Here is a 27,067-nt window from a genome sequence, read left to right as displayed (position 1 = left end):
TGGCCAAACACATATGGTGGCTAAAAAAATGAGTGACTCTCATTTACTTTACTGTCCCATTGGACTCATAACTGCTACTTTCATGAGTAGGTACTTCTCAGTATATGTTGTAGAAGCTGGAAAAAATAGTATTTTCTGCAGTCTTTCACTTCCCAGATTTGCCTTACTTTCTCCTTGTTTGGCTTCTTTATATATTTCCTCCCATTTCAGTTTTCCCCCCTCCAAAAATACAATGTTTCTTCTCTTATGGCTGACTTTATAAAAGAGCATTATGTCATCAGAAGAAACCTAGATTTTTTAAAAACAAGTTGCAATAAAATGCAGAAGAGTAAAATGAAGGAAAAAAATCCCAACCTCTAATTTCCACTATTTTGTTAACTGACTTTGCTAATCAGAAGAAGTAGTGAGTGATATACTATTCTGTAGTACTCAGTGCAAATAAATGAACAAAAAATATTAGTTGGGGACATTTTTATTGATTTTAAGATAGGTTTTAAGATTACAAGAAATTCAATTCCACTGATGGTTTAAAAAATTTATCATATATGACTGTATGTTATATGTTCCATGAAGAAGTAAAAAGGAATGTATTTCTTCCCAAATGGATCATTGTACAACTTCCAATGACTTCTGTGCTGTAGAAAGATAAATTTATGCATCTGGCTAAGATTAATCAAATGCTGTACACGGTCAACTCACCTTTATGGTTAACAGCAGATGTACTTTAAAAAGATACTTAGAGATGAATTAAAGCAGTTGCCTTTCGGCATTACAGGATTGATGAGTATCAATCAGATACAGACCCATGGTATGTGCTCGGAACGATGCCTCAGAAGAACAATCACTGTTTGACACAGGAGATAAAAAAAGTAATTGTTTTTGTTGAGTCGCAACCGTTTAGCAACCTGTGAGTAATTCAGTTCCACTGCCAGCACTACCAGGTAGGAGAGAAGGAAAAGCAGCATAATGGCGGAAGGAGAGCTGTTATGCTGCTGAGCTGAGAAGGGATTGTGCATTTCGCGTTTTGTGATATGGGACTAATGGTGACTGACAGCTTCTGCATATTAAGTTGTCACTTGAGTATGAACTTGAGAAGGGTGAACTATGAACCCATCAGCATTTTCAGGAAATCAAAATATAAACACACTGAAACACACAAACATCAGCTAAGGTGAAACACTATAAATATTAAAACCCATTTGTAGTGATTTTGCCTTTTTTTTTCCACCCAGATCAATTTTTCCTTTATCAGTTCCTGTAGATATGTTTTCCACCTTCTAAGATCTCTTTCTGAACACAGTCAGAAAACATTTCTTTGTGGCTTTTTATGCACAAATTCTCTCTCTTCCCTTCATCTCCCCTGCCTTCCCCCTCCTTCCACCCATCCCCTTTCTGTCTTGGCAGTCTTGGGGATTTAGAACAAGCAGCCACCTCCAGCCTTCCTGTTCCTCCAATCAGTCTGGAGCAGAAATGAAGGACAGGTCAGTTCCCAGTTTCCGTACCAGCGTTATGCCCGTGGGCTGGGAGTGTAGCCCTCAGGAATCGGCTCCTTGCCCTGAGTCAACATCAACCTCCCACCCGCCCTTCCTCGGGGGGGTGACTGAGCAGGGTCAGAGCTCAGCAGCAATGCCAAGCGCCTCAGATGTGGGGCAAAACGGCCAGCGCGCAGTAGAGCCCATGACAACTGAACCCTGCCGCTAACAACCTCCACCTTCGCCATCACTCCGCCCAGCTCCTCACCCCGCCCCCTGCACGGAAGGTTGGCGAGGGGAGGAGCTCCGTGTTTTTCCTTCCAACTGGTTTGTCCCTCTAGACCCCCTGTAGCGCTTTCCCCGCCTCCCCTCGATCATGGAAGGAGCCACCTCCTCCTCCGAGGGCCTGCGCTATGCCGAGTACGCCAGGGTCCCTACGGGCGCCGGCAAGGGCCAAGCCGAACTGGATCGAGGGCTGGTGAGCGGACCAAGGGCTACAGAAAGGCGGGGAGGGGGACGCAGCGATGTCGCCAGCGGCGGCCGACGAGAGGGGAGGTCAGCAGCTGGCCCTGCCTCGCCCCCTCCTCCATCCTGCTGCCTGCAGATCCGGGCTGGGAGCTGTGCCTCCGCCTCGGCCTGGCGCCGCCGACGAGTACCCCCGCGGGCCCGGGTGGCAGTGAGGTCCTCCCGGGCCGTGGGGCCGCCGCCTGCCCTGCCATGGCCTGCCCCGCCTAGCGCTTTCGCAGCCCGGCGGGGTAACTGGTGTGAGCAACGGGTCGGAGGATGGTGCCGCGGGAGTGGGCAGGGCAGTGGCAGTGCCGCCCCGCCTCAGGCCGTGCGTGGTGCGGGCCGAACGGCTGCGGGGGCTACGCGGGAGGGCTTCATTCCGCACCTATGCCAAAACGCCGTGCTGGTCAACAGGCAAGCGCACACGCAGGCCTAAAACTTCATTCCTCTGTCCTAAAGAGATGACACATGTGAAAGTTTTATTACCAAAGGTTTGAGTGCTAATGGTTTGTAGAGCTCTCTTTCAGAAAAGTAATTCTTGCTTGCTGTTTCATCATGGGGGAAGAGCCTGTATGGGTCTGGAGCAAAGGCAAAATGCCTCCAGTTTCCTATACCCTAGACTTCATAGGGAAGGGCTCTGTAAATACATCCCACTCCATCCTGGTTGCTTTGGGTAGTTTACAGGAGTTCTCTTTGGAAAATAATTGAGAATTTGGGAAAATCCAGGGATTGCTGCTTAAAGTGCAGGATAGTGACATTTTAACAATTTTATAGTTTTAAAGAGGTGTGTGTTTTTTTAAAATATGACTTTAAAAGTCATAGTTCTTTGTAAGTTATTTATTCTCATTCCATGGGAAGAGTACAAGGATGCTGGCAGAGCAGTTCCTAATGAATTTTGACAAGTCTTTCTGGAGCACTCAGTGATAGCAAAAGGCATAAGGGGCACAACCTGGAACACAGCAAGTTCCACTTGAACATGAGAAGAAAGTTCTTTCCTGTGAGGGAGTCCCTGGCACAGGCTGCCTAGGGAGGGTGTAAAGTCTCCATCTCTGGAGATTTTCAAACCCACCGGGATGTGTTCCTATGTGACCTGATGGACCTATGTGAACCTACTTTAGCAGGGAGTTGGACTGAATCATCTCTAGAGATCCCTTCCAACCACCACCATTCTGTAAACAGGGATAAAAATTTCACCTGGGGTTAGCATGGCTCGCTTCAGTGGCGTGAGTTGTTTTGTCAGGTTCTAACTAAGGTTCAGAGAATGTAGTAGGTTTTTGGAGGACAAGGTTCCAGATTGCTGCAATTTTCTACTGAGATTTATTTTTTATTGACCTTTCAGTGGAGAAGCAGTATTTCTCAGACATATGTACATTGTAAACTGCTAGCATGTGATTGATAGTAGAAGCTATTTCAGAGATTTTTCTAGGTAGTAGTATGTAGATAGTGGATTCCCAGCTAAGGAATTAAGAGGAATGTGAAGTTGCATATAACCAAATTCTAAAATTTTGCCATAGAGAAAATTTAAGATCAACTGTAGTGTTGTGCATCTCTTCCACTGATATACAGGGTTAACAAGGCCTTCTTGCCACAGTCCAAGGGAAGAGTAGTAGGAGAAGTGAAGTAACAGTGTGTCATGGTTTAACCCCAGCCAGCAACTAAGCACCATACAGCTACTCACTCGCTCTTGGGTTGAGATAAGAACAGTTTAATAACTGAAGTGAAATAAAATGTAATAATAATAACAACAATAAAATATTATAATTTTAATGAAAAGTAATATAATAAACCAAAAAATATTAATAAAACCCAAGGGCAAAACCTCAGGTGAAGCTCAGTACAGTTGCTCACCACCTATTGACTGATGCCCCAGCAGTGATCTGCCCCTCCCTGCCAGCTCCCCAACAGGTTTATATACTGGGCTTGATGTTCTGTGGTATAGAATAGCCCTCCGGCTAGTTGGGATCAACTATCCTGGCCATGCTTCCTCCCAGCTTTTTGTGCCTCTCCAGCCTACTCCCTGGCAGGGCAGAGTGAGAAGCAGAAAAGGCCTTGAGGCTGTGCAAGCACTGCTCAGTAATAACCAAAACATCCCTGTCTTAGAGCACTGTTTTCATCATAAATGCAAAGTGCAACCCTGTAGCAACTACTAGGAAGAAAACTAACTCCCAGCCAAAACCAAGGCATGGCAGCATCTGTGTCTCACGACTGAAAGAATGCTATTCAATATCCTACTTAAATATGGGTTTTGAGATGTCTGGGGTGTTAGCTGTAGTGACTTAATCTGGGACACTTTTGTAGCTGCTTCACAGAAGCATTTGGATTTTGGAGCAATAGAAGAAGAACACAGAAGTGTAAAGATTCTGTTCTCAAAAGATACCCTCAGGAGTCCTTTGTTAATTAATACATACTCAAGAAGATTGATTTGAATGCCTTATGGTAATGCTTCTATTGGAGAATCTGTTGCTAAAGTACCATTTCATATGAAAAACTGTCAAAAACTTTACACATAGTTTTTATATGCAGACCAAAAAAAGTTTCTGTAAAATAAATTGACATGAAAATTTGTTGAGTATGGAGAACATCATCTAGCTGAAATTGCTTTTAATACACTATTGGAAAATAAATTAAATTTTATAGGAATGTAGGAGTGGAAGGAAGACATTAGATTATGAAATCAAATATGTTGCAAATAGTTTATAGTATAATCCCACTTCAAAATGTATCCAGCTCCATATAGAGTTTATTAGGTGGTTTGCTCTGAAACACTCTTCCAGTAAGCTGTAGGACCTTCTCTTCCAAAGAAGAGAAACCTTATTCTAGTTTCAGCGTCAAGCATTCTTTTATTTCAGGTCAAGATTTTTTATTTAAAGGAAAAGGTAGTTACACAAACATTTTTGCACACTTGGTTGATGTACTGTGCATCCCATTTCTTAGTGGCACACAGCACTTATAAAACAACAAAACAAACCTTCCTAAACCGGAGATTTTTACTTAAGCAAGCAATTTACACTTGTGTACTTTTTTTGATGTAAATATATACTTCCTATTTTACTGATCCATGCTTTATTGTGGACTAATAACAAAATGCTGTCTAACTCATCACAACAAATGATTATTTTCTCAATGCTCTTTATTCCATTTCTCTGTAGCTTTTTGAGGCAAAAGACAGTAGAGGCCTTGCTGTGTGTTTGAAAGCAGCTTGTAAGAAGCACAGTATATTTTCCATTTGACCAAGAAGGTTGTTTTCCCTGGTTGTAATAGTAGAGGCAGTGTATAAAATATATTTCCCATGAAAGCAGGTGTGTTTCAACATTTGTACAGGTGATTCTTGTAGCCTGTATAACACTGTATAACAGTGTTGTGCTGAAACCTTAAAAATATGGACATTTTATTTTTCTTTTTAATTTTATTTTAATTTGGAATTAATTTTATGTTTGAAAGTTGAACTTTTTTTCTGCTCCATAGAAAGAGAAGCTGCAATGCTAGGAATTACAGAAGTCATTTTGTGCTTTTCCATACATCTAAGTTAACAGAGACTATGGATTAGAAACTTTCAGAAATGATATGTCATTTGTACCTGTTTCTTCTGATAAAAACTTAAGGCCCCTGAAACATATTACATATGAACGGACTAGGCCATAGATCTGTGTATGCTAACAATACGTGATGTATGCTTCCAAACGTACTGTAGATGTTAACTGATATACTTTATCCTCTTGTTTGCTAAACACTTTAGTAAGTCAGGTCTTGCAGTGGCCCATCTAATATGTGTATTTTCTTACACAACTTTCTGAAAATAACAATAATAAAAAAATCAGTTTTGCAGATTTAGAAAAAGTTTGTTTTATTGTTTTGTGTATCTAAGAGTGTCTTACTGAAAACTGCACTATATAGTAAAATACTGAGATCAACAGAATAGCATAGGGTTAATGTCTAACTGTTGCGAGCTGATTCTCTGAGTAAAAAAAGGACACATATTGACTTTTTAATCTTTAGTTTTCCCTCTTGGATCTTGACAGAATGCTTTCATTTAAAACCTAAATCTTAAAAATTTCTTAAGGGCATCTGGGGGAGGGGGCAGATCAATTTTGTCATAATTGATAGCATTTATTTTAGCCTTCATGAGTCTGAAATAAAATGCATTTTCAAGCAATGGGAACCAAAAGTGGTTGTGATGGTAGTTATATTAGCATGCAGTAAATGGAACAATCCCTTTCACAGTGATAGTCAGTTGCTTTAATTTAATATTGACATGAAAGGAGTGCATTTAATTAAAGCTTTGGACGTTACATTCTACATTTCAAAGCACCAGGCTAACCTTTACTTATTCTTAAAAATGATCACCCAGTGAAGCGAATGTGGAAAAGGAAACTGAGTCAAACTGGACTTAAAATACTTACTGATTAGTACTTGAAGTTGCTGCTAGTTTTATGAGAGAGACTGTGTCAGTAAAATACAAGCCATGCAATTTTTTTACATGGATTCCAACAGAACTTTTATCACATGTATGTAGGTGGGATATCTTCACACCAGAACAATCATTCAAGGTGCTTCAGTATGGCAAGTTATCACTTGTTTGCTATTCTATGGCAAGTTTTCACTTCTCTAACCCCATAATGCAATTAAGGTGAGTAACCATAAACTAGTGTCTGGTTGATCCTGTGTACTGCCTATCTTCTAGAGCTGCTGCCATGCTGCTTTTTTACCTGCCATTTGCCACTAAATACTAGTGCTTTCTACTGAGATTGAAGTAATGCATCCCAGTGGACATGTCTGACTCTTATCAAAGGCCCTAAGAGGTCTCTGCATTGTATTCCCAGACTGCCATGCAAAACCGCTTATTTGCACTCAACTGACAGAGTCCGGGTATTATTTATTAGCCTGATCTCTCTGCTTGGCCTTACCTGTGATGAGGTGTCTGCTGGTAATAATGCCTTACTGGTGGCAGCATACCTTGATGTAAACTGCTGACTTAAACCACCTTTTTGGTGTCAAAGCAAGTATCACTTAATTTGAACAAGCACAAGCTAATAATTTGTTAATTTTTTTTTTTGCTAGTGTGATCTGTTTCACACTTTGTTGAGCTCTTAATCAACTGCAGCCACTTAATAACAGATTCTCACTGTCACTCTGAACAAGTCAGGAAGTCTCTTGAATATATAAATCCACATTCACAAACCACAGAACAAAACAATGCAGCATTTCTGTAGTGTTAATATGTTTTAAAAAGTGTGGTAGCTGTTTCTGTTTAGGAACTGGAGAAATTTCTTAGAAGGCTTGAATATTGAGAGCCTGGGAAAACCAATTTCTGAGGAGAAATGGAAGGAGTTTTAGTTTAGTGAGGAGATGAACTGTGTGCTTTGCTATTTTATATCTTCTACCATTTAAGGTAATGTACTTATATTTTTTCATGGTCTAAAGATGAGGGGAAATTTTGTGGAACTGAAAGGAACAACAGACATAAAACTACTATATTATTTTTACATTCAGAAGTGAATGCTAATATTGAGACTGAAGACTACACTGAAATGGAAGTTAGGTTACTAAAATGGGAGAGGCAGACTTTTAAAGCTTAAACCACCCTGGTCTTAACTTTGGAGCTCCACTTTCACTATGTTTAGTGAATCAGGTTTTTTTCTACTAGAAACTTCCAGACAATTGCAGTATTACGTTATGCAAATAGCTAGAATAGCCCCATCCCAGTAGATGGGAGGTAGACACTTGATTAAATGCGTAGGATCTAGAAGCTAGATACAGAGAAATACAGCTTCTTCTAGATGGACTCAGAGCAGGCTACCACTTTTTCCGTACTGAGCTAAATGTTGCAGGCCGCAATCACTGCCACTTGCCTTCAGAGCCAAAGTCGCAGGAGCCACTGGGTGTGATGGCAGAGCCTACATCTTGAACAGCTGCCCATTTGTTGGCAAGTTGTGTTCTAGCCCTTACTAGGCCAGCTCTAGAAGACATTAAAACAATAGCTGCTAGAAGCTTCCCGTGTATCTGATAGGGCCAGTGCTAGTTGTCTCTGAGATGGACCTGCTGTACAGATGCTAAACTACAGCAGCACCAGAAGGGAGTGAGAATGTGAGAACATCATCTCTGCAGATGCCAAGGTCAGTGGAGAAGGAGGGAGAGGAGGTGCCCAGGTAGTGGAAGAGGGTTTCCTCTACAGCCCATGGAGGTCCATGGTGGAGCAGAGAACCACTTGCAGTCTGTGGAGGACCCTACACCAGAGCAGGTGGATGCCTGAAGGAGGCTGTAACCCTGTGGAAAGGCTGCACTGGAGCAAGTTCCTGACAGGTCCGGGGAACCCACGGAGTAACCCATGCTGGACCAGGTTTGCTGTCAGGACACATGATCCTGTGGGGGGACCCACACCAGAGCAGTTTGTGAAGAACTGTAGCCCACAGGAGGGACCCATGTTGGAGAGATTCATGGAGGACTGTCTCCCATCGGAAGGTCCTCACACTGTAGCAGTGGGAAGTATGAGGAGTCCTCCCCCTGAAAGGAAGCAGTGGCAATGACCATCTGTGATGAACTGACTGTAACTCCAGTTCCGTGTCCTCTTGTTCTGCTGTGGGGGAGGAGGTAGAAACCCAGGAAGAAGGGAGGGGTGAGGGGAAGTATTCTAAGATTCAGGTTGTATTTCTCATTTCTCTATTCTAATTGTTCATTTATAAAACCATTTCTCCCCATGTCAAGTCTGTTTTGCCCATGATGGTAGTTGCTGAGCGATCTCCCTGTCCAGATCTCAACTCACAAACCTCTTCCCCTGTTCAGTTGGGGAGAGGGAGTGATAGAATGACTTAGTGGGCACCTGGCACCCAGCCAGGGCTAAACTACCACAGAATCTCAGTAGTAAAGGCAACTTGGCTCCAAATCTAGTTATTAGAGCACTCACATTGAAATTTGGGCTTTGAGTCCTGGTGTCAGCCTTGGTAGAAAATGTGTAAACCAGTTAAGGGATAAATGGAGAAGTCAGTCATACAATAGAAGAGGTAGTCTGGTGATAAAAGCATTTTCACTGTCTTTATGTTTTGAATTCAAGCTAAACAGGCCTAATCTGATTTCTCATGTTTCCTGGGGGAAAGTTCAAGGCATTATCAAACCATTGTAAGACAAGTAGTGCCACAGATGAGTTTATTTCATTTGTTTCAAAGATTACATGTAGGCTTTCCACAAGTGGAGAGATGCTTCCAACACTTGCAATGCTTATTACTTTTCTTGAATTCTGTGAAGGTGTGAGATCTATCCTTTCTTCAAGGTTTACTACATATCTTTCATCACCTTCTTGTTCAACATGGAGAGATACTTCTTACTGCCTTTGAGATCCCTCACTTTCTTCAAGCATTGTGTAGGAAAATACGTACACCTAATCTGGAGGATCAGAGTTAGTAAAAGGTAGAAGTTACTGCTGTCTAAATCAAATGTTCAAGCCTCTTTTTCTGCATTTGCTTCCAAGAGCTCAGGTAGACTTAAAGAAAACTTTAGCTGATAATGAACCTTGTCTGAAATCTATCAGAAGTCTGCATATTTAAGAGTATTTGTGCTGTAAGACAGAGTCCAGCTAGTGATTGACTCTAATGAAAAGAGGTTACTGGGCTTTAATGGGACTTTCGTGAGTCAAAGCATGAAACATTGAAGACTCTAACATGCATTTGTGACCATAGCACTGAAGTTAATGTTGCCATACTATTTTCAAGCAATGTCATGACAAGATTCCTGGTGAAGGACTTTGCAAAACAATTTTGGTTTTTAGCTCTTCATATTTTTGTAATAAACTGGTACTTTGTTGTGTGCTGTGTTGAAGTCATCTACACAGATGATCTCAAGTTGTCTGCTAGTTGTCTGCTATACGTTTTTATCAGTACATATTTTATTGCTTTAGTGGTGTTTGTTCACCGATTTACTAATGAGTAATTCCAAGTTAAACCTGATGGGTTACTACAGGTTTATGGGACTGAACTATAAAATCTAGCATAACCTGTGGAATACAGAATTCTCTTTCATATAAATAATATGTGAAATGTCCACATCAAACATCAGAAATACTGTTAGAGTAAAAGGTTAATATGTTTCAATTTTGAATTTGCTTTTTATTCTGATTCCTGTTTTTCTGCTTTAGGCCAGAACTGTGATAGCAGTTGGACTTGGTGTTGCAACTGTTGCATTTGCAGGTAAGCTGAATTACCAGAAGAGTGTGGGACTGGCACTTTTAGGCTGCTGTTTCCAAAAGGGTTAATCAAGTTTTTATGAATAAAAATAATGGAAAGTGGAAAGGTCACTTGGGAGTACTATGGAGAAATGTGTACAGTTAAAGTTCCTGCCCCTTCCAGAATCCTTGATGTTTTTTCCAAAATTATTTTTGAAAAGTCACAGCTGGAGAAACTAATTTTATGGGCAGCAGCTAAAAGACTCCATCTGCTTTTTGTCTGCAAAATGTAATGTGAAAAATTTACTTTGCTTATTTAATAAAGTATTGCAAGGTGGAGGCTCTTTTTGGTACAGAAGACTGCAACAGAATCTAGTGATGTGGAGGTGATGCTTGACAAATTCAAATAGAGAAAAATAGAAAGTTTTAGTGTCTACAGTGATTTATCATACTAAGCTATTCCTGTAGCACACCATTTGTACATGAATTCTTGATATCTAGACAGTATGTTCTTCTGAAAAATAGGTTCTAATCTGAACACAGGCCATGGACTTAAATTGATTTATACTCTGGATTACTTAGACTATATAACTGATTTTGAAATACACAAATAGATTTCCTTTGTTTTCAGCATGTACAATCAAATGTGGTCAGCTATTTGCAAATGTATACCCCAAGAACAGATGCAATAGATAAACAAGTTGCACCAAACTACAGCAGGTGTTTGTTGGGTACAGTTGTGTTGTTTATTAGTAGGAAAGACAAGACCTTTGGTAATGTACACCCATTAAGCAGTTTGTTTATCTACGTACTTCTACAGAAGCAGAAAAGGAATGCTCTTAGAATTTCTTCTGGTTGAGCTGAAGAATTAAGGACAGCTAGCAAAGAAGTGGTAACAGAAAGCATTACGAAGGTGGGGTCATATATTAGTATGTCACAGCATTTCAGGAGTGATGCTCTTTAATGGTGGCTTTAGCTTCTGTGTTAACATAGGCACAGGCTTAGAGACTCAGTAACCTGTGGACACATTGTTTATTTTAAGGATGAAAGCAAGATGCTAATTGAATGAGGCAGTGCTACATTTTGTAAAGTTTTCCCTTATGTGTAATAGTAAGTTACATTCCTAATTAATAGGTAATCAAAACAATAATAGGAGAGAAGGGACTTGGAGGGGAAAATCCTCAAGTAATGTGGCACAAATCTTGATTCTAAAGTGGATAGACTTGCTTTGAACTTTTGAGAAAACAGTCTGAGTTCCCTGTAGCCTTTCCTAGCCATAGATGACGCTCACTGCTAGTGGGGAGTTGAATGGCTCTGAATCCCAGAAGATCCTCTCTTTGTAATGGAATAAAAAATGCAGCACTTACAAAATGTGCGATTAAGCTTACAACATCACAGCAAGAAACATGTAGTACATAGATTTCTTTTTTTGAAGACATAACCTTTGAACAGTATTTAATAAATAATGTATGTCCAAAGCTAATGTTTCATACTGCCCTTTTTGTTAAAGCCCACAAGACAGATATCTTAGTTTATCATATTGAAATGCATTTAAATATATTTATTTTGTGAACAAACACAATGGATCTTTGCAGTCCACGACTAGATTTTTGGATGAAGTACATGAAACTTCTTCCCTTCCCCTAACAGTACAAATATTGAAAAATGTAAACCCTAGCAAGTTTACCATGGGACTTCAGCTGGGCAGGATCCAAAACCTGGATGTTGAGAGAACATCTTGAAATGCGGTAAACTATAAATGTGCTGTATAGCAAATAAACAAGACAAAAAGATTAACAAAGAGGACTTTGATTTAATTTTTTTTTTTTAAACCTAAATTCTTTCTGCTGTAAGCTAATGACTGTAAGTTGGAGACTTGTTCTTTTTTTTTTTTTTTTTAATTGAATGTTGATTATAATTTCATTTAACTCCAACCTTTTTTTCAGGTCGTTATGCTTTCCACCTTTGGAAACCATTGGAGCAGGCATTTACAGAGACAGCAAAGAGGATTTCAACTTCTGTAAGTTTAGAGATTATTTGAAATATAAAAGCATATTTTTGGTATAAAGTATTTAGAAAGCAAACGTTTGATGTTAAATAAGGTAAGTGTCACTTTGTTGGTGTGTGGGTTTTTTTCTAGAATAGGGATGCTTTTTACTGTGTATATTCTGGCATATTATCTGGTGTATTTTAAGCTTCTGTGAATGAAGCTATATCAGAAGGCATTTGTGAGTTTGATAAACAGTTCTGACTTTCCCGGTGATGTTCCATGTTACAGAACTCTTTGGTAGTATTCGTATGATAAATTGTTGAAGTGCGCTGTGAGAAAATAGCTAATTCCTAGAGATTACAAAGTGATGACATGCAGTTTCATTTCAAGAAGCTAAAAATGAAAGAATTCAGTCATTTTTCTTTCAGATAGAGTGTTAAAAATCAAGAAGACAAATTGATAAACTTGCAGAAGAGGTTGCCATAGAGATAGAGGATCTTCTTTTCTTGCTTACGTATGAGTTGTGGGTTTTTTTTAATTCCCCAGCTAATTTTAACTTATAACCAAAATTCTAACCAATTCTTTGTTTTGCCTTACATGTTTTAAAAATGCCAGCAATACCCCTCTTGATGCTGATGGGCAAGGGTGTTGAGGGAGTAGTTGTTGCAGATGATTATTTCCTGAAAAATGTATTAAAGGTAGTTGTTTTCTAAAGTGATCATCAGCATTGTACCTATTAAGGTGAGGCCAGTTGCAACACAGAGCCAGTCTACAGTGTACAGACACACTAGAGTTGAAATTGATTTTCCATTTGTACTTTGCATTCATGTGCTGAAGGTACAAGCTTGATCAGAGCAAGCTTCCCAGGGAAAGAGACTCAGAAGTGGGCTGTCCTCTGGAGGCTGGTCCATATTTGTTCTTAATTTCAGTGTGTATCAGCCAGAAACAGTGCTGCTGGATTAGTTTTGCCTCTGTCCCTCTATTGCATTGCTGTTGTGAGAATACCACCAATTTTTTTTTCTGTCTTTCCTTTTCAAAGCAATTTTTCAAGTGATTCCCAAGTTGCTTGCCAAAACAGCAGAGGGGACTTTAGGTGCTGTGAATTAAATTGCTTTCACATGATATGGATACAGTCTCCAGGCTTGCTAGAAGTAGCTAGCAATAAGAACGTGTGGTTTCAGAGTAGGGAGTACTTCAATCTTCACTCTCCCTCCTCGGCACTTTTACTTCACCATTTCTTCTTCTATCCATTTGTAGATGTAGGATAGAGAATCTAAATTCAGACATATTCACATAAGAAAACAGGGAGAGTCTCTTTTTAACACATTTAAGTATGACATGCTATTGCAGAGAGAAGTGTCAGTTCCTAGGAGACTGTACCTCTTCATACTGGGATACTACCTGAGCCAAGCTCATTACAGATCTGTCTCATTTTTACCAGTGACATTCAGAGCCCTGCAGAATTCATGAACAACCATAAAGAGCAAGTTAGAAGCTTCTGCATTCTCAGTATTCTAGTCCCTGGAGCTGCATTGTCTGTCTTCCCTCATGTCCTGCCTTACAGCCCAGAATTGTGTGTTGATTTCCAGTAGAGTGTGTCTCTTCTGCTATTCTAGTGCAGTGTTGGAAAATACAAGTTTTCAGTGTAAGATGAGATCTGCTGAATACAGTAAAACCTCTCTCTTCCTGTTTGCCATAAGCTGTATGCATTTGTCAGCTTTGCATTTTTGAGGGTGGTGGTAATATTTTTCTTGTACAATCATAGTCTAGATTTAAAAGGCTTCTACAATTCTTAGCCAAGATTATTTGTTCTTTTACTACTCTACAGCTACTACTGTCTCAAATTGGATTTTTTTTTCCAAGCCTGTTTTTTCTTCTCCCTTTAAAAATGAATGATTTCCTATTTAGTTTTGCTTTAAAAAAATCCAGGAATATATCAGGAACAAAGATGTTTATTGTCCAGTCATCTCATTTTAATGGCTTTATGTGATTTTGTTTGGGGAATTTGAAGCTGCAGAGTATAATCTGTGGATTAGCACTGTCATCAAATTTTTTTACAGCACATTGCCCTCTAAACTATACTGACAAAGGAAATCAAGGAATTAGTACTTCTATCTGCTTACTGGAAGAGGAATCTCAGGTGACATTTAGTGTTTAAGCTTAGTGTTACTTTGCTGATTTCTTCTTGTGTTTGGAGGTGCCTAACTTGGTCACTATAATTTTCAGTGGTTACTCTGACTTTCTAGAGTTACACCCTGCCACTCATCACTGCCTTTAGTTTGAGAGGCTGTGAGGCAGCAGCTGCCTTGTTCTCTCTGTAAGCCCCTACCCTTCCTCCCCGATTTTGCAGTTCTCCCCTCTCCCATTGGCAATAGGAGCCGTAGTTTGTGTTGATTGCAGTCGCAAAGGTAATCCAGATGCTGTTTATCCTTCCTTGCTGCTCACTAATGAGTGACTTGGGTAAGGTCAAGTTGAGCAATTATGAAGCGATGATTTAAATGTCTACTTGCTGTAACTTGAGTATTTGCTACTTTCTGTTTACTTACCTAAATAAATACCACATATAGTCAACAACTGCACTCATCTTTTAGTCAAAAATACTAAGTAAAGATCAGTAAAAGTATTACAGCTTATTGTACATTTCTGCCTCTAAGTTATGGCAGTTAAACATTCTTAGTTATGAACTCTAAATGCTGCTGTAGTTTAGTCCTGAAGTTTTCTACCACCTCTTTTTCAGTGGAGAAAGACATTGAGACGTTGTCACTTCTTCTCTCTGACAAGTCATAATGCTTGTTTCCAGAGAAATGCTTTTCCAGTTTGAGCCTAGTTTTCTTTCTGGTGTCACAAATACCAGTGACACAGTTATGTGTCTTTGTGCAGTAACAAGAGTCTGTTGCCATTAAAAGGTGCATAGCACTAAGTAGTCATTTGGCTTTTCTTTCTCAGACAAACCTTAATGCTGTTAATTAGAATGTTAATATTGCCGTAAAATGTGAAGTTAAAGGAAAAAAAAGTACTTCAGTAGCTTTCCTTGCCTTTCTTTTTTGAATCAATGATATTGAAGACTGAAAGATAGAAGATAGAAACAGCAATTCTAGGCAAAACACAACTGTCAAAATACTCAAATTCCACAATCCTGAAAATTTCTGTGTTCCAGAAGAAAAGATTGTCTTCTATAGCATTCCATTACAGTGTGTTTTTCTTATGGAATCTGATTCTACTTGGATACAGGTAGCAACTGAGTCTCTTGTCCTTCATTGAAAACAAAGTTTTCAGAGAATAGTGCAGTTTACAATCCATTTTTTAAAATTATACCTAAAGTTAAAGAATTTAAAGTTGATCATAAAAAATTTTAGGTTCTATTATAATACAGCATCTAGTTTGTTACTGTAGTTTGATTTTTCCTCTTTATTTCTTTTTCCTGCCAATGTTTTTTATTTTTTCAATGGAGGACTGTAATGGTGGTTGAATAACACATGTAGTTTTCAGAAAAAAATCACTACTTCCTGTAATACAATGGAGGTCTCAGTTATGGAGTTTTGAATTTCTTGCCTGGAAGGGAAACAGTGATTATGCTTTCCCAGTGCTATGCCAGGAAAAGTATCTTGAAGATGTCACAGTCCAAATGGGTTGGATTTTCTTAGCTGACTATTTTTGTGAAAATTTGCAACAGTGAATAAACATTTACAGAGCATGTCCAGCAATTTTCTGTTCCCCCTCCCAAACCCATTCATAGCAAATTTTAGAGGTTGGAATTTGCTTATGTGAGTTGCAAAGCAGTAACAATATGAAAGGAAATGACATAAATTAAGTGATAGCCCCTCACCCCAAATAAATAGCACAAAGAAACTGAGATCCCATTTCAATGATTTTTTTTTCCATTTTTTTTGCACAGCCAGGGTTAATAGTCAAGTGTCTAGAGCTGCCTGCTTGTCAAGGTATACTCAAAAGAGAAAAATATCTTGAGTATTGCTTCATTTCATTGCTGTTGGTACTTGGAACTTTCAACTAGGGGGAAAAAAAAAGCTTTAATGTGAATAGCGTGCAAAAGTTGTTTCATTAGAATGGTAGGGGTTGGAAGTGACCTTTAGAGATCATCTAGTTCACCCCCCCCCCTCCTAAAGCAGGACCACCTAGATCAGGTCACAGAGGGAACTAGAAATTTCATAGAATCATAGAATGGTAGGGGTTGGAAGGGACCTTTAGAGATTATCTAGTCCAACCCTCTTGCAGAAACAGATTCACCTAGATCAGGTCACATAAGAACATGTCCAGGTGGGTCTTGAAGACCTCCAAGGAAGGAGACTCCACAACCCCTCTGGGCAGCCTGTGCCAGGGCTCCATCACCCTCACGGTGAAATATTTGTTTCTTATGTTTAAGTGGAACTTTTTGTGTTCCAGCTTCATCCCATTACCCCTTGTCCTGTTGCTAGCTACTGTAGAAAAAAGGGATGTCCCAACCTCCTGACACCCACCCTTTAGATATTTATAAATGTTAATAAGATCACCCTTCAGTCTCCTCCAGACTAAACAGCCCCAGTTCCCGCAGCCTTTCCTCATAGGAAAGACATTCCATACCCCTGCTCATCTTGGTGGCCCTGCGCTGGGCTCTCTCCAGCACTTCCCTGTCCTGATGTTTCCAAAAATGAAAGCCCAATGTTCCTTCTCCTTACTCTAATCAAGGGGGAAAATGGCTTTTATGTCTAATTTCCTTTTGCTTTAATTTCTGTTTTGGTTCAAGATCTTAGTTTAAAAATTGATTATTCTTGCTATGTGCTTCACTTCTGAGAAAAAAAATACTTTTTCTTGATGATCACTTCAGCAAACTATTTTTGCTCCAATGCTAAAGGACATAAACAACAGAATTTTTTTTTTTCTTCCTCTTCAAAGTGAAGTGAAACAAGGCTTTGCGAGGTTAGAACAATGTCAAGGAGTTGGGCTTTAAAAGCATGAAAAAGTATTTCTTAATTTAAGCCTATAGCTATCCATCCCTTTTCTCTTACTCCAAATAGTATTTTAGATGAAATCTGCAAAGAACAGAAAGAAGCTGTGTTTAGAGAAGTCAAACACTGCTGTCCTTTCTATGAGTAGTGGACCAATGTCCTCCGGTATTAGAGTTGTATACCAGACTTGAAGGGCAGAGAAGAATTAAGCTTTTCAGAAATCTGTCTGCACCAAAGCTGCTTTGGGAGAAGTTCTGGAAAATCTTTGAGAGGATATTAAAGTGTGATTTTTCTCTCCTGGCTGTAGTAATTGTTTGGCATCATTGCAAATTTCTGTGCAATTCTGTCTCCTGAATGATTTTATCTGCTGGCCACTAAATCATTAGTGTTGCTTCCTGTCGGCAGACTGAAGAGACCCTGTATGTTCCCTTGGTGTTACATACTGTAGCCTGTAATGTCAGTGTGCACTGTTACAGGCTTGGTTGGCATTACCCTGTAGCTATAGAAGCAGTTTCTCAACAGGTATTTGTTGTAGGCACTATACATCCTCACTGACTTCAGCTTTGACAAGGGTGGCATTACAGTAGTGGTTATTTCGTTATTTGGGTGGGAAGAAGGAAGATAGTTTCAGATCGTAGCAGTACATCAGAAAAATCTTCTCTGTGGCTGTGTGTGACTTTGTAGTAGCAATAGGTGAAGTATTGCTTTTGAATGAATGTTGCTCCTAAGCTTAATTAAAAGCTTTGCTTAGATATCGTAGACAGAGCCCTTGAAACGCTTTAACGCTTTTGAAGTTACGAGACAGAGATTGTGTAAACATAAGGCAAAATTCTCACTGAATATGAATGGGTGTATTTAGTGATAAAAGTGTTTTATTAAAGGCCAGGCACATTTTTACTTGGGGGTAAAAGGAACACTTAAAAATAATCTCTGCTCTCAGGTTAAACTTCCCTTTGATAGCAACAAAAGAAGCTTATTTTTCCCCAGTTAATAGGTTTTACATTGAGGAGAAACTTCAGTCTTGAGGTTGAGCGATTTCTGTGTGCCAGTTGCCAAAGGCAGGCTGTCTTGGAGCTACATCTCCTGCCTCTGGGACTTGTGCAGCGTAGACCATTGTTTGTGTAGCAATGGGCTAGTCCCTAATTCTTCTTAGAGAAACATTTACATGAAGAAGATCACTACTAACCATCAGTGATCCTTGAGCAACTTTTAGTTTTTTTTAATTTATATATTTATGATTGCCAGCCCATTCTCTATGACAATTAATTGTTGTAATGATTTAACTCTCATGTCCATCTTCTTCCTTTTAATGTTTCCCACTCGTATTTTCCCTCCCTTGAAACAGTGGCTGAAGTCTCACATGCCAATGGGTTTTAAAAAAATAAGCCCAGATCCTGTATCTAATTCTCATTAGTCATCTGTGTGTAGGGAAGAATGTAAAGGCAAAAGTTGGTTAGGATTTCTGCATATGTTCTGCTACTTTCCACTGTTCTCTAGCTCAGTGATTTCCTGAAATAAAGGTTGTGGCTTTACGCTAAGCCTTGTATGTTTGTTTTTATATTTCTGGGTTCTTTCAAGGCACACTTGATACATTTTTTGGAAGTGAAAAACCATATTGACTCTTCATCAGTATATTTTATTTATCTGTTCTTACCTTTTTATTATTGTTTTAACTGTCTTTGTAGAAATAGCTGTGCTTTGGAGTGATTGTTCATAATTCCTTGGATACCTTTTGCAGTGGTACCAAAGCTGTTCTAAGTCAGTTTCCCTCTTTCCCTGCCCTGCGCTCCCCAACACGCATATTCTACTACTCTATGCTAGTATGTACTTTAATTCTGGATTCTTTTGCCTGAGGGCAGGATTTTAATGGTTGTAGCTATTAATATAATTTGTAAAAGATTGTAAAAACACAGTTATTTTTAAGTCATTTTTTTAATGCCTTAACACTCAGGAAAAGTCCTTTCGTATTGTCTGGTTTGTAGTCTATCCATGCCTTCAAAATAAATTATAGATGAATATAATACTCTGAATGAGGTCATGTAAATAGGATTTAGGTCTGAGCACCTTGTACATGAAACTGATGATGTTTGTTCTTCTTTTCTTCTCTTTAGAGCCTTTCATCGTACTATAAAGGAGGATTTGAACAGAAAATGAGTAGGCGGGAAGCTAGTCTTATTTTAGGTGTAAGGTAGGTGTGTTGAACTACTGTGTTTTTTGTTTTGTTAAGTATTAAATGAGGAAACTGCATGTTGTGAAAAGGTGGAATACTCATGCCAAAATTGTAACTTTTTTTAAAAAGACTTCTAATGGCTTGTAAACCATTCTAATATTCTGCTTAAGCTAAAAAGCAAACAATAAAATGCTAATAAAACATACAACTTGTGGTTGTCTTGAAGGTATGGTAACATATTGCAGTGGAGAATTGGTGCTCTAGGAATAATCAGAATAGCACACATTGTGCTAATTAGTGTGATCACATGGCCTGGTCTCCAAACAACCCCTTGAGATAGGTAGTACTGTAGATTATTTTGATAAACAAAGGAAACATCAATTTTGTGCATTTTTGATAAGTCAGTAATACTGTCTTTTCCTTTCTTCGCTCTGATTTGTTTGGATTTAAGAAGTTGCAGCATATTTAAAACGAAAAAATATTTGAAGAGACTTGTTATTTAGAGTATGCATGAGAAATGTGTCAGGAGGTTGAGGAATCCCTTTTTTCTATGGTATCTAGCAAGAGGACAAGCGGTAATGGGATGAAGCTGGAACACAAAAAGTTTCATTTAAATATAAGAAAAAAACCTATTTCACAGGCTGCCCAGGGAGGGTGTGGAGTCTCCTTCCTTTGAGGTCTTCAGGACCTGCCTGGACATGTTCTTATGTGACCTAATCTAGGTGAACTTGCTTCTGCAGGGAGGTTGGACTAGATGATCTCTAAAGGTCCCTTCCAACCCCTACCATTCTATGATTGTATGAAATAATTTCCAGACTGAGTATTCAATAGTTTTTTTCTTTTCAATGTTTTTTTTTTTCAAAAACTTTAGGGTTGACCCATGGTAGATCACACCTTAGTATTTTCTGTAAAGCAGGAGGGGAGTTCAAGGACTTTCCAGAATGAGAAGAGCAGATCTGATCTTAGGCAGTAGATTTCTTATTTATGGTTTAGATCAGTTCTGAATCTTAGTATATATGAGGAGGATGGTTTTAATTAGCCCCAGAAGAAATTCTTTTGGATGGTGAGAATGGGAACTTCAAATCCTGCTCAGTGTGCTTTCTGTGTTTCCTTCTAATGTCATAGAAATTATGCAGATTTAGCATTAATTTTAAGAAATGGTAAAGTTTATTTGAAATATTTCATGCTTGCATACTGAAGAAGAGATTTATAGGAGTGGTCTTCAGAAATATTTCCTTTAGACTTTGTTTGATAATGTATTAACACTTTCACTTTGCAAGGGCAAATTCAGTTATATCCCAGAGTAGTACATGGCAACTCATTCAGGTGTGTTTAGAGTGGCAGTGCCTAGCCTGAACACTGCTCTTGTACGTGTCTGAAGTTTCATCACATCTGAAATCGATCACCTTTAATTTTTAATGTTCATAGCTTGAGTCTGCACTGGAAACAGTGACACTACTTGTTGTTTGGTCTGAGTCTTGCAAATATCATGGCTTGATCAGGTTTGAGGAGAATTCTTAACTTATGCTTTTCTAGACCAGTGTTAACTCACTGCTTATTGTATTAGTTATAACTAGGAAAATACCACTGGCAAAAAAGAGTTTTGAAGCATTAAGGAAAGTGCTAAGATATGCACAAACTTTATCTGTCTAAGCCCTGATCATCTTGTTGTAACGTTTGTCCTCTGTGTCATCACTTCCAAGTAATATTAAATTTGTAGACAAAGACTTTTTCCATTATTTTAAATGCTGAGGGTGTATGGGCAGTATAAATAATAAATACAAGCCATGGTAAAGGTGAGTGTTTAATGGTAGCTTCTAAATTTCAAATATGTTGGCCCATCACTCACTCCAAATGTTCTCTAATGACTATGTTGTAAGACTGCAGGGGTCTTGGTAGAAACCTGCATGTGCATTATTTGGATATAAAGAGATTATTTGGATATAAAAAAATTATTTGGATATATAAAAAGATAGCTAAAGCTACAAAGTACTGTATTGAAAATATTGACTAATTTTTTTATTGTCCTTGCATTAGTTACTGTGAAGCAGTGCTAATTACTGAAATTTGACATAAACATAGCTATAGTAATAACATCTACATGTTCTCTTTATTCTTAGTTCAAGACCTTTCACCCTCTATTTATGTCTTACTTTCTGGGTTATCTTCTGTTCCATTAAAGTATTCTTACGCAGTTCTATGAAGTATTTTTGCAACATTGCCTAATTTTCCTGTGGCAGAATATTAATTAGAAGTTGTTTATTAAGAGGAATGTAGTTAGACTGATACCTTGCATTCAAGACTGTATCTACAAAAAGAGTAATTAATTGAATCATCATTTTTTCTGAAGTCACCTGAAGTGGGAAACACTGTTTCATATCCTCATGCTAACAAATTCTGAAAAACTAAACTATTCAAGTTGGCCATTTGCATACGATAGTCTCACTGTGTTGGTGTCCTGCATCTGTAAGTGGTTATCTGTCTGGTAAGGTACATATTTAATTGAGACCAAGTACATTTTTTATGTCTCTATCATGGAAGGAAACAATGTTATGTAGCACTTGTAAATCAGCATGTCCCCGAATGTCAAACAGCTTTGCAAAAATAACAAATACAGGGATTTTTTTTTTTCAGATTCTAGCAGAAGGAAGAAGTATTTACAGCAGCTGTAAAAATATTTACAGTAGAACAAAATGTGATAATATTAAATATTTGTTATTTTCTCACTGGTCATATAAATACTTATTTTCTAGGAGGAAAACAATGTGAATTCTTCATGTGACGATAACAATAACCTGCTCAACACATGCTAGAGCTACTTTTTTTCTTTTTTCTTCTCCCTCCCCCCGCCCCCCAAATAATGTATTTTATTTGAATAGATGAATTGCATTCTAAAAAAAACCAAAACCCTGGAAGATCAATGTGTGTCAAATGCACACACTTTTAAAAAATATCCTTGATATGTCTTACATGCCTTTGTTACTGTTACTTCCTTAGAGATGCAATTTTATGTTTTGTCCACAAGATGGTGAAAATCTCAAGTTTTAATTATTTTTGAAGCCAGTAGAACTGTTAATTTATGGCCTGAGTGCAGTGGCATTTATGGTAAGCACTTCAATTTACTTTTTTCAGTCCATCTGCTGACAGGGCAAAAATCAGGACAGCCCATAGAAGAATCATGATTTTGAATCATCCTGATAAAGGTAAATAATTATTACTTTTCTTAACAAGATGTGTAATGGAAGAGGCTTAAATGAGATCGTTTAAGTTTATTGATTGTGTAAATAACCACAGTGAGTTCAAATGTATGTTGTTTATTTATGGCTTTGAGCTTCCATGTGTCTTCTCTCAGATAAACTAGGCTTTATGAACCAGTTTTCTTCATATTTGTTTAATGTTGTTTTCTATGCTTGTGCTGCTTCAGTTAAAACTATAAGCTCAGGGACCTGGCTTCCACATGTTAAAAAAAAACAACCTTACTCAAATTAAGAAAACAGTAGCTATAATGTTTTTATATTAAACTGACATTCTTGTTTTGAGCTGAGATGGACCAGTCACGTGGATTAAAGCAACTTTCTGTCGAGAAATGTTCTGCAGTCACTAAGTACGTTATTGATGAATTTCAGACTTCCTAGAACTCACTTGGAAAAAATGTAAAGCCGGGCACTGTTGCTTTACTGGCCAGGTTTTTAATGTAAATTTATCTTACAGAAAGACTATTATTATAACTTTACACTACAGCTGGTTGAGAAAGAAAGCCCATATGTTCATTGCTGTTTCTACTTTAAAATAACAGATGGTTCAGAGCTGCACTGTGTTTCAGAAGTCAAAAGGGGAAACTGGAGGGGTTTATATCTTTTTGACAGAATTAGAGAGCTCCCTGCCAGTACCCCATTTTAAGAAAATGAAAAAATAACTGTGACTACTACCCATGAGAAGTGTTTAGTCAATACTTTGCTTCACTGTCTTCACCCTTCAGTTTTATTCCAGAATTGTCGTGTGTATTTGATTTCACACTTTCATTTTTTACACTTTTTATGTGTTTGTGCAGCTTAAACATTATAAAAGAAACTGTCTTCATTTCTAATATATTATGACAGTCAAAGACCTCTTAACCAGAAGTACCTATTGGGTAACAATTTTTTTGTAACGAACTTCTAAGTTTGTTGTAGCAGCACATAAAGATGTGAGCCAGAACTGTGAATCTCCATGTGGCTGCTGAGTAGCCCTAAAGAGGCAGTTGCATTGACAAAGGCTGTACGCTTTAACAACCTGCTCTTACAGCTGTAATGCACCTGCAGCTGAGCACAGTGTAGGTTTGGATGGATGTAGTGAGCCCTCCTGTGTGCTATTAAGATGGAGCATTTTCTCTGTAGGAACACCAGTTGAAGGGATTTGTGCCTCTCTGCTGCCCCTGCAGCTCTCCTGGCATGACCGTAGAAGAAAAAAAGCTTGTGTGATGTCTTCAGCTACAGAGTGAAAGCCTGGAATAATCTTGAACATGTGGCACTACAGAGAGACTTGTTTGCTTATATATACATCTTGATTTCTTCTGGCTGTGGGTAGCACAGATGTGCTTTCAAAAATAATATTCAACATTAGAATGTTATATTAAAATAATATTTTGCCAGCTGGAGTTGATAGAAGAAAGTGCAGTAATTACAGAGTTTAGAAGTTACATATGTTTTCTGCAAACCAAAAATGTTGAAGGGAAAATTATTAGAAATAAATAAATAATTTTACATAATAACGTCCCCAGTAAGCACTACTAAAATGGTTGCTTATTAACCTTTACAGTTCAGTTTGAAAGTGTTTTTGTATCAGTGCATTGTATATTAACTTATAGTTACTGATTTTTATGACAGATTATTTGCTCTTAGAAAAAGAGGAAAAGAGAAGCCTTTTGGACTTCCCCTAATTATAAACAAACACTTAGGGAATCATGAGATTGAATTTTCTCTCATTGGAGGGCTACAAAATTAATATGGCACTTAAGGATGTAAATGTAATGAAAACACTTCCAGCAGATTTGAATTTACTTTAAGATCCTGCACTCTAGACATGTAGAAAATCAATGCACATTTGGAAATTACTTGGGATATGTTGTTTACTGCAGCTTTTACTGTTTGTTTGCTTGTTTCATCCTCTTGTCTGCTTTTTGAAAGAAGCAATGCTCAAGATACTGAGTCCTGTTCCTACCTAAAAAGCCAAATGGTTTAAAAAGGGGAAAAAAGTGCCCTGCCTCACTTTCCTCCAGTTCATCTTGCCTATCAAGACTACATCTGGAAAAAAAACAAAACAGGAACAACAGGGCTCCATTACTTTTTCCAGTTGTTTTATTACACCATCAAATGATAACAGTTTGGATTCCTGCAGGAGTGTCCTGAAGAAGTCTTTAAGCAAGCCTTTCCTTTTTGCTTTTATTTACCAGTACGTGCAGCTTGTTCTGCATGTTTCTTCTGTCATCATCGTTCCTGCTGAATAGTATAGAATGAACAAAATGATGAATGAAAAATGATGATTGAACAGATGCCTCGAAAAAGACCGTTCTGTGCATACTACTGCCGGAATCACGTTTTCATGTGAAAAATACAGGTGTATTAGAGTAATTGGCAAGTTACTGATACAGACCTTGTAATGTTGGTTTTGAACTGTAGGCAGATGGTTGGCACTCAAGGGGAAAGTAAAAAAAACAAACACAAAAAGCCTGCTGAACTGTAATCAGATTGTTAGATGGAGCGTAAAGCAATGACAGCTCTCAGGACTAGAAGTTAGGCGGTGTAACATATTTAAATAGCTTTAACTTGATGGTTTCTGGCTGGTAGTTCTGGGCGTCTTAGTGCAGGGAGAGGTTTGGGGGGCTATATGCATGTGCACACACTTCATGGTTCTTCCTCAAATTATTACCGAAGTTTTACCTCTATTATTATTACCTCTATTATTTCCACTCATCCCAAAAACTATTAGCTCTGACTGATTCTTGAAGAGGGCTGACCTTGCGTACATTGGCGGCAGCATCACACTGCAAGTTTGAATCGCGCCAATGTAAAGGGATTTCAGCCTTCGACAAATTGTTCAGTGCTATTCTTGGGCAAAGAGGAACCTCATGAAGTTCAACAAGGACAAGTGCAGAGTCCTGCATCTGGGAAGGAACAACCCCATGCACCACTACAGGCTGGGGATTGACCTACTGGAAGCAGCTCTGCAGAGAGACCTGGGAGTGCTGGTTGGTAATAAACTAAACGTGAGCCAGCAATGTGCCCTCGTGTCCAAGAAGGCCAATGGCATGCTGGGATGCATCAAGAAGAGTGTAGCCAGCATGTCAAGGGAGGTCCTTCTCCCCCTCTACTCTGCTCTGGTGAGGCCTCATCTAGAGTCCTGTGTCCAGTTCTGGGCTCCTCAGCTCAAGAGGGACGGAGAACTTCTGGAGAGAGTCTAGTGCAGGGCCACCAAGATGGTCAGGGGAGGGAAGCATCTTCCTTATGAGGAAAAGCTGTGGGAAGTGGAGCTGTTTAGTCTAGGAAAGAGGAGACCGAGAAAGGGATCTTACTAATATTTACAAATACCTAAATGATAGGTATCAGGAGGTTGGGGCATCCCATTTTTTTCTGTTGTATCTAGCAACAAGACAAGGGGTAATGGAATGAAGCTGGCACACAAAAAGTTCCATTTAAACATAAGAAAAAACTGTTTCACTGTGAGGGTGAGAGAGCCCTGGCACAGGCTGCCCAGGGAAGGTGTGGAGTCTCCTTCCTTGGAGGTCTTCAAGACCTGCCTGAATGTATTCCTGAGTGACCTGATCTAGCCGGACTTTCTTGAGCAGGGGGTTGGACTAGATGATCTCTAAAGGTCCCTTCCAACCCCTACCATTCTATTTAACTCTGTTCTTTGGTGACTTCTGTCTAGATTACCTTTCTCATTTTTCTATACAATTAGTTGACTTCATATCAATGTCATTTTTTTTTAAGCAGTTGTATAAAAAGGATCTTATTTAGGTAGGAAAGGCTAATAAAAGTGGGGAATAAGGGGATGCAGCAAGTGAAGTAGTTTGTTATTTAATACTGATGTGTAAGTGGTATTCATTTCTCCTTTTTCTTCTCAGGTGGATCACCCTACTTAGCAACAAAAATAAATGAAGCAAAAGACTTGTTGGAATCCGGTGCCAGAAACTGAAATCTGAAGCCTTGGGCCTTAGAAACAGCTTTCATATCTACTTGCTCTGCACATTTTCTTAGCCTGCATTGATTGTTCCTATTTATTGTCATAATCACAAAATTAGGACTATTTAAAGCAAATTAAAATATTTTAAAGTTATGTAAAGTTATGTACAGTTTATCCTCCTGTGAGGAGCAGGGAGTTGGACTCTGATCCTTATGAGTCCCTTCCAACTTCAGATGTTCTATGATTCTGCATCTCAACTTGAGTGGATTTTTACTGAATTACAGTCCATTACAAGCTTTGAAAATGTCTTCTTGCTGTCTTTGTTTTTCTTCAAAAGTAGCTGCTTCTTTCATGAAATGTCTGGAGCAGTTTGAAATTTAAATATAGGGATTTTTTTCTTCATTGATGAAGACTTGACCATTGTTTTCAACATCACCTTACACCTGAAGCTGTACATTTGTGAAATCCCAGAGTTTGTTAATGAGTGCAGTTTGAGAGGTGCAACTTGGACCAAAATGACTAATGGGGCTACAGATTGCAGTTTCCATTACCTGTGTCTTTGGAGCTTGGAGAGATACAAAGGAAGACTTGGGTTTGGTTAGTTCTCTAAAGATCTCTGCAATTGCCAAGTAATTATTCTGTGACTTGAAGCAAAAGTATGTCCAAATATGT

The 27,067-nt window shown here is 38.6% G+C and overlaps 1 protein-coding gene across 1 annotated transcript; it reads left to right on the top strand.

The window, feature by feature from the left end:
- Positions 1-1,812: 1,812 nt before the first annotated feature.
- Positions 1,813-26,703, top strand: DNAJC15 (DnaJ heat shock protein family (Hsp40) member C15). The gene is made up of 6 exons (XM_061995063.1): positions 1,813-1,950; positions 10,105-10,156; positions 12,078-12,151; positions 19,176-19,252; positions 22,367-22,437; positions 26,337-26,703. Exons 1-6 carry the CDS (start codon positions 1,849-1,851, stop codon positions 26,405-26,407), a joined length of 447 nt encoding a protein of 148 aa, XP_061851047.1. The 5' UTR covers positions 1,813-1,848; the 3' UTR covers positions 26,408-26,703.
- The last annotated feature ends 364 nt before the right edge of the window (positions 26,704-27,067 follow it).

Source organism: Colius striatus, chromosome 1 (assembly GCF_028858725.1).
Source record: "Colius striatus isolate bColStr4 chromosome 1, bColStr4.1.hap1, whole genome shotgun sequence".
Taxonomy (NCBI): domain Eukaryota; kingdom Metazoa; phylum Chordata; class Aves; order Coliiformes; family Coliidae; genus Colius; species Colius striatus.
The sequence above is the reverse complement of the archived record's forward strand: the minus strand, read 5'-3'. Positions and strand labels throughout refer to the sequence as shown.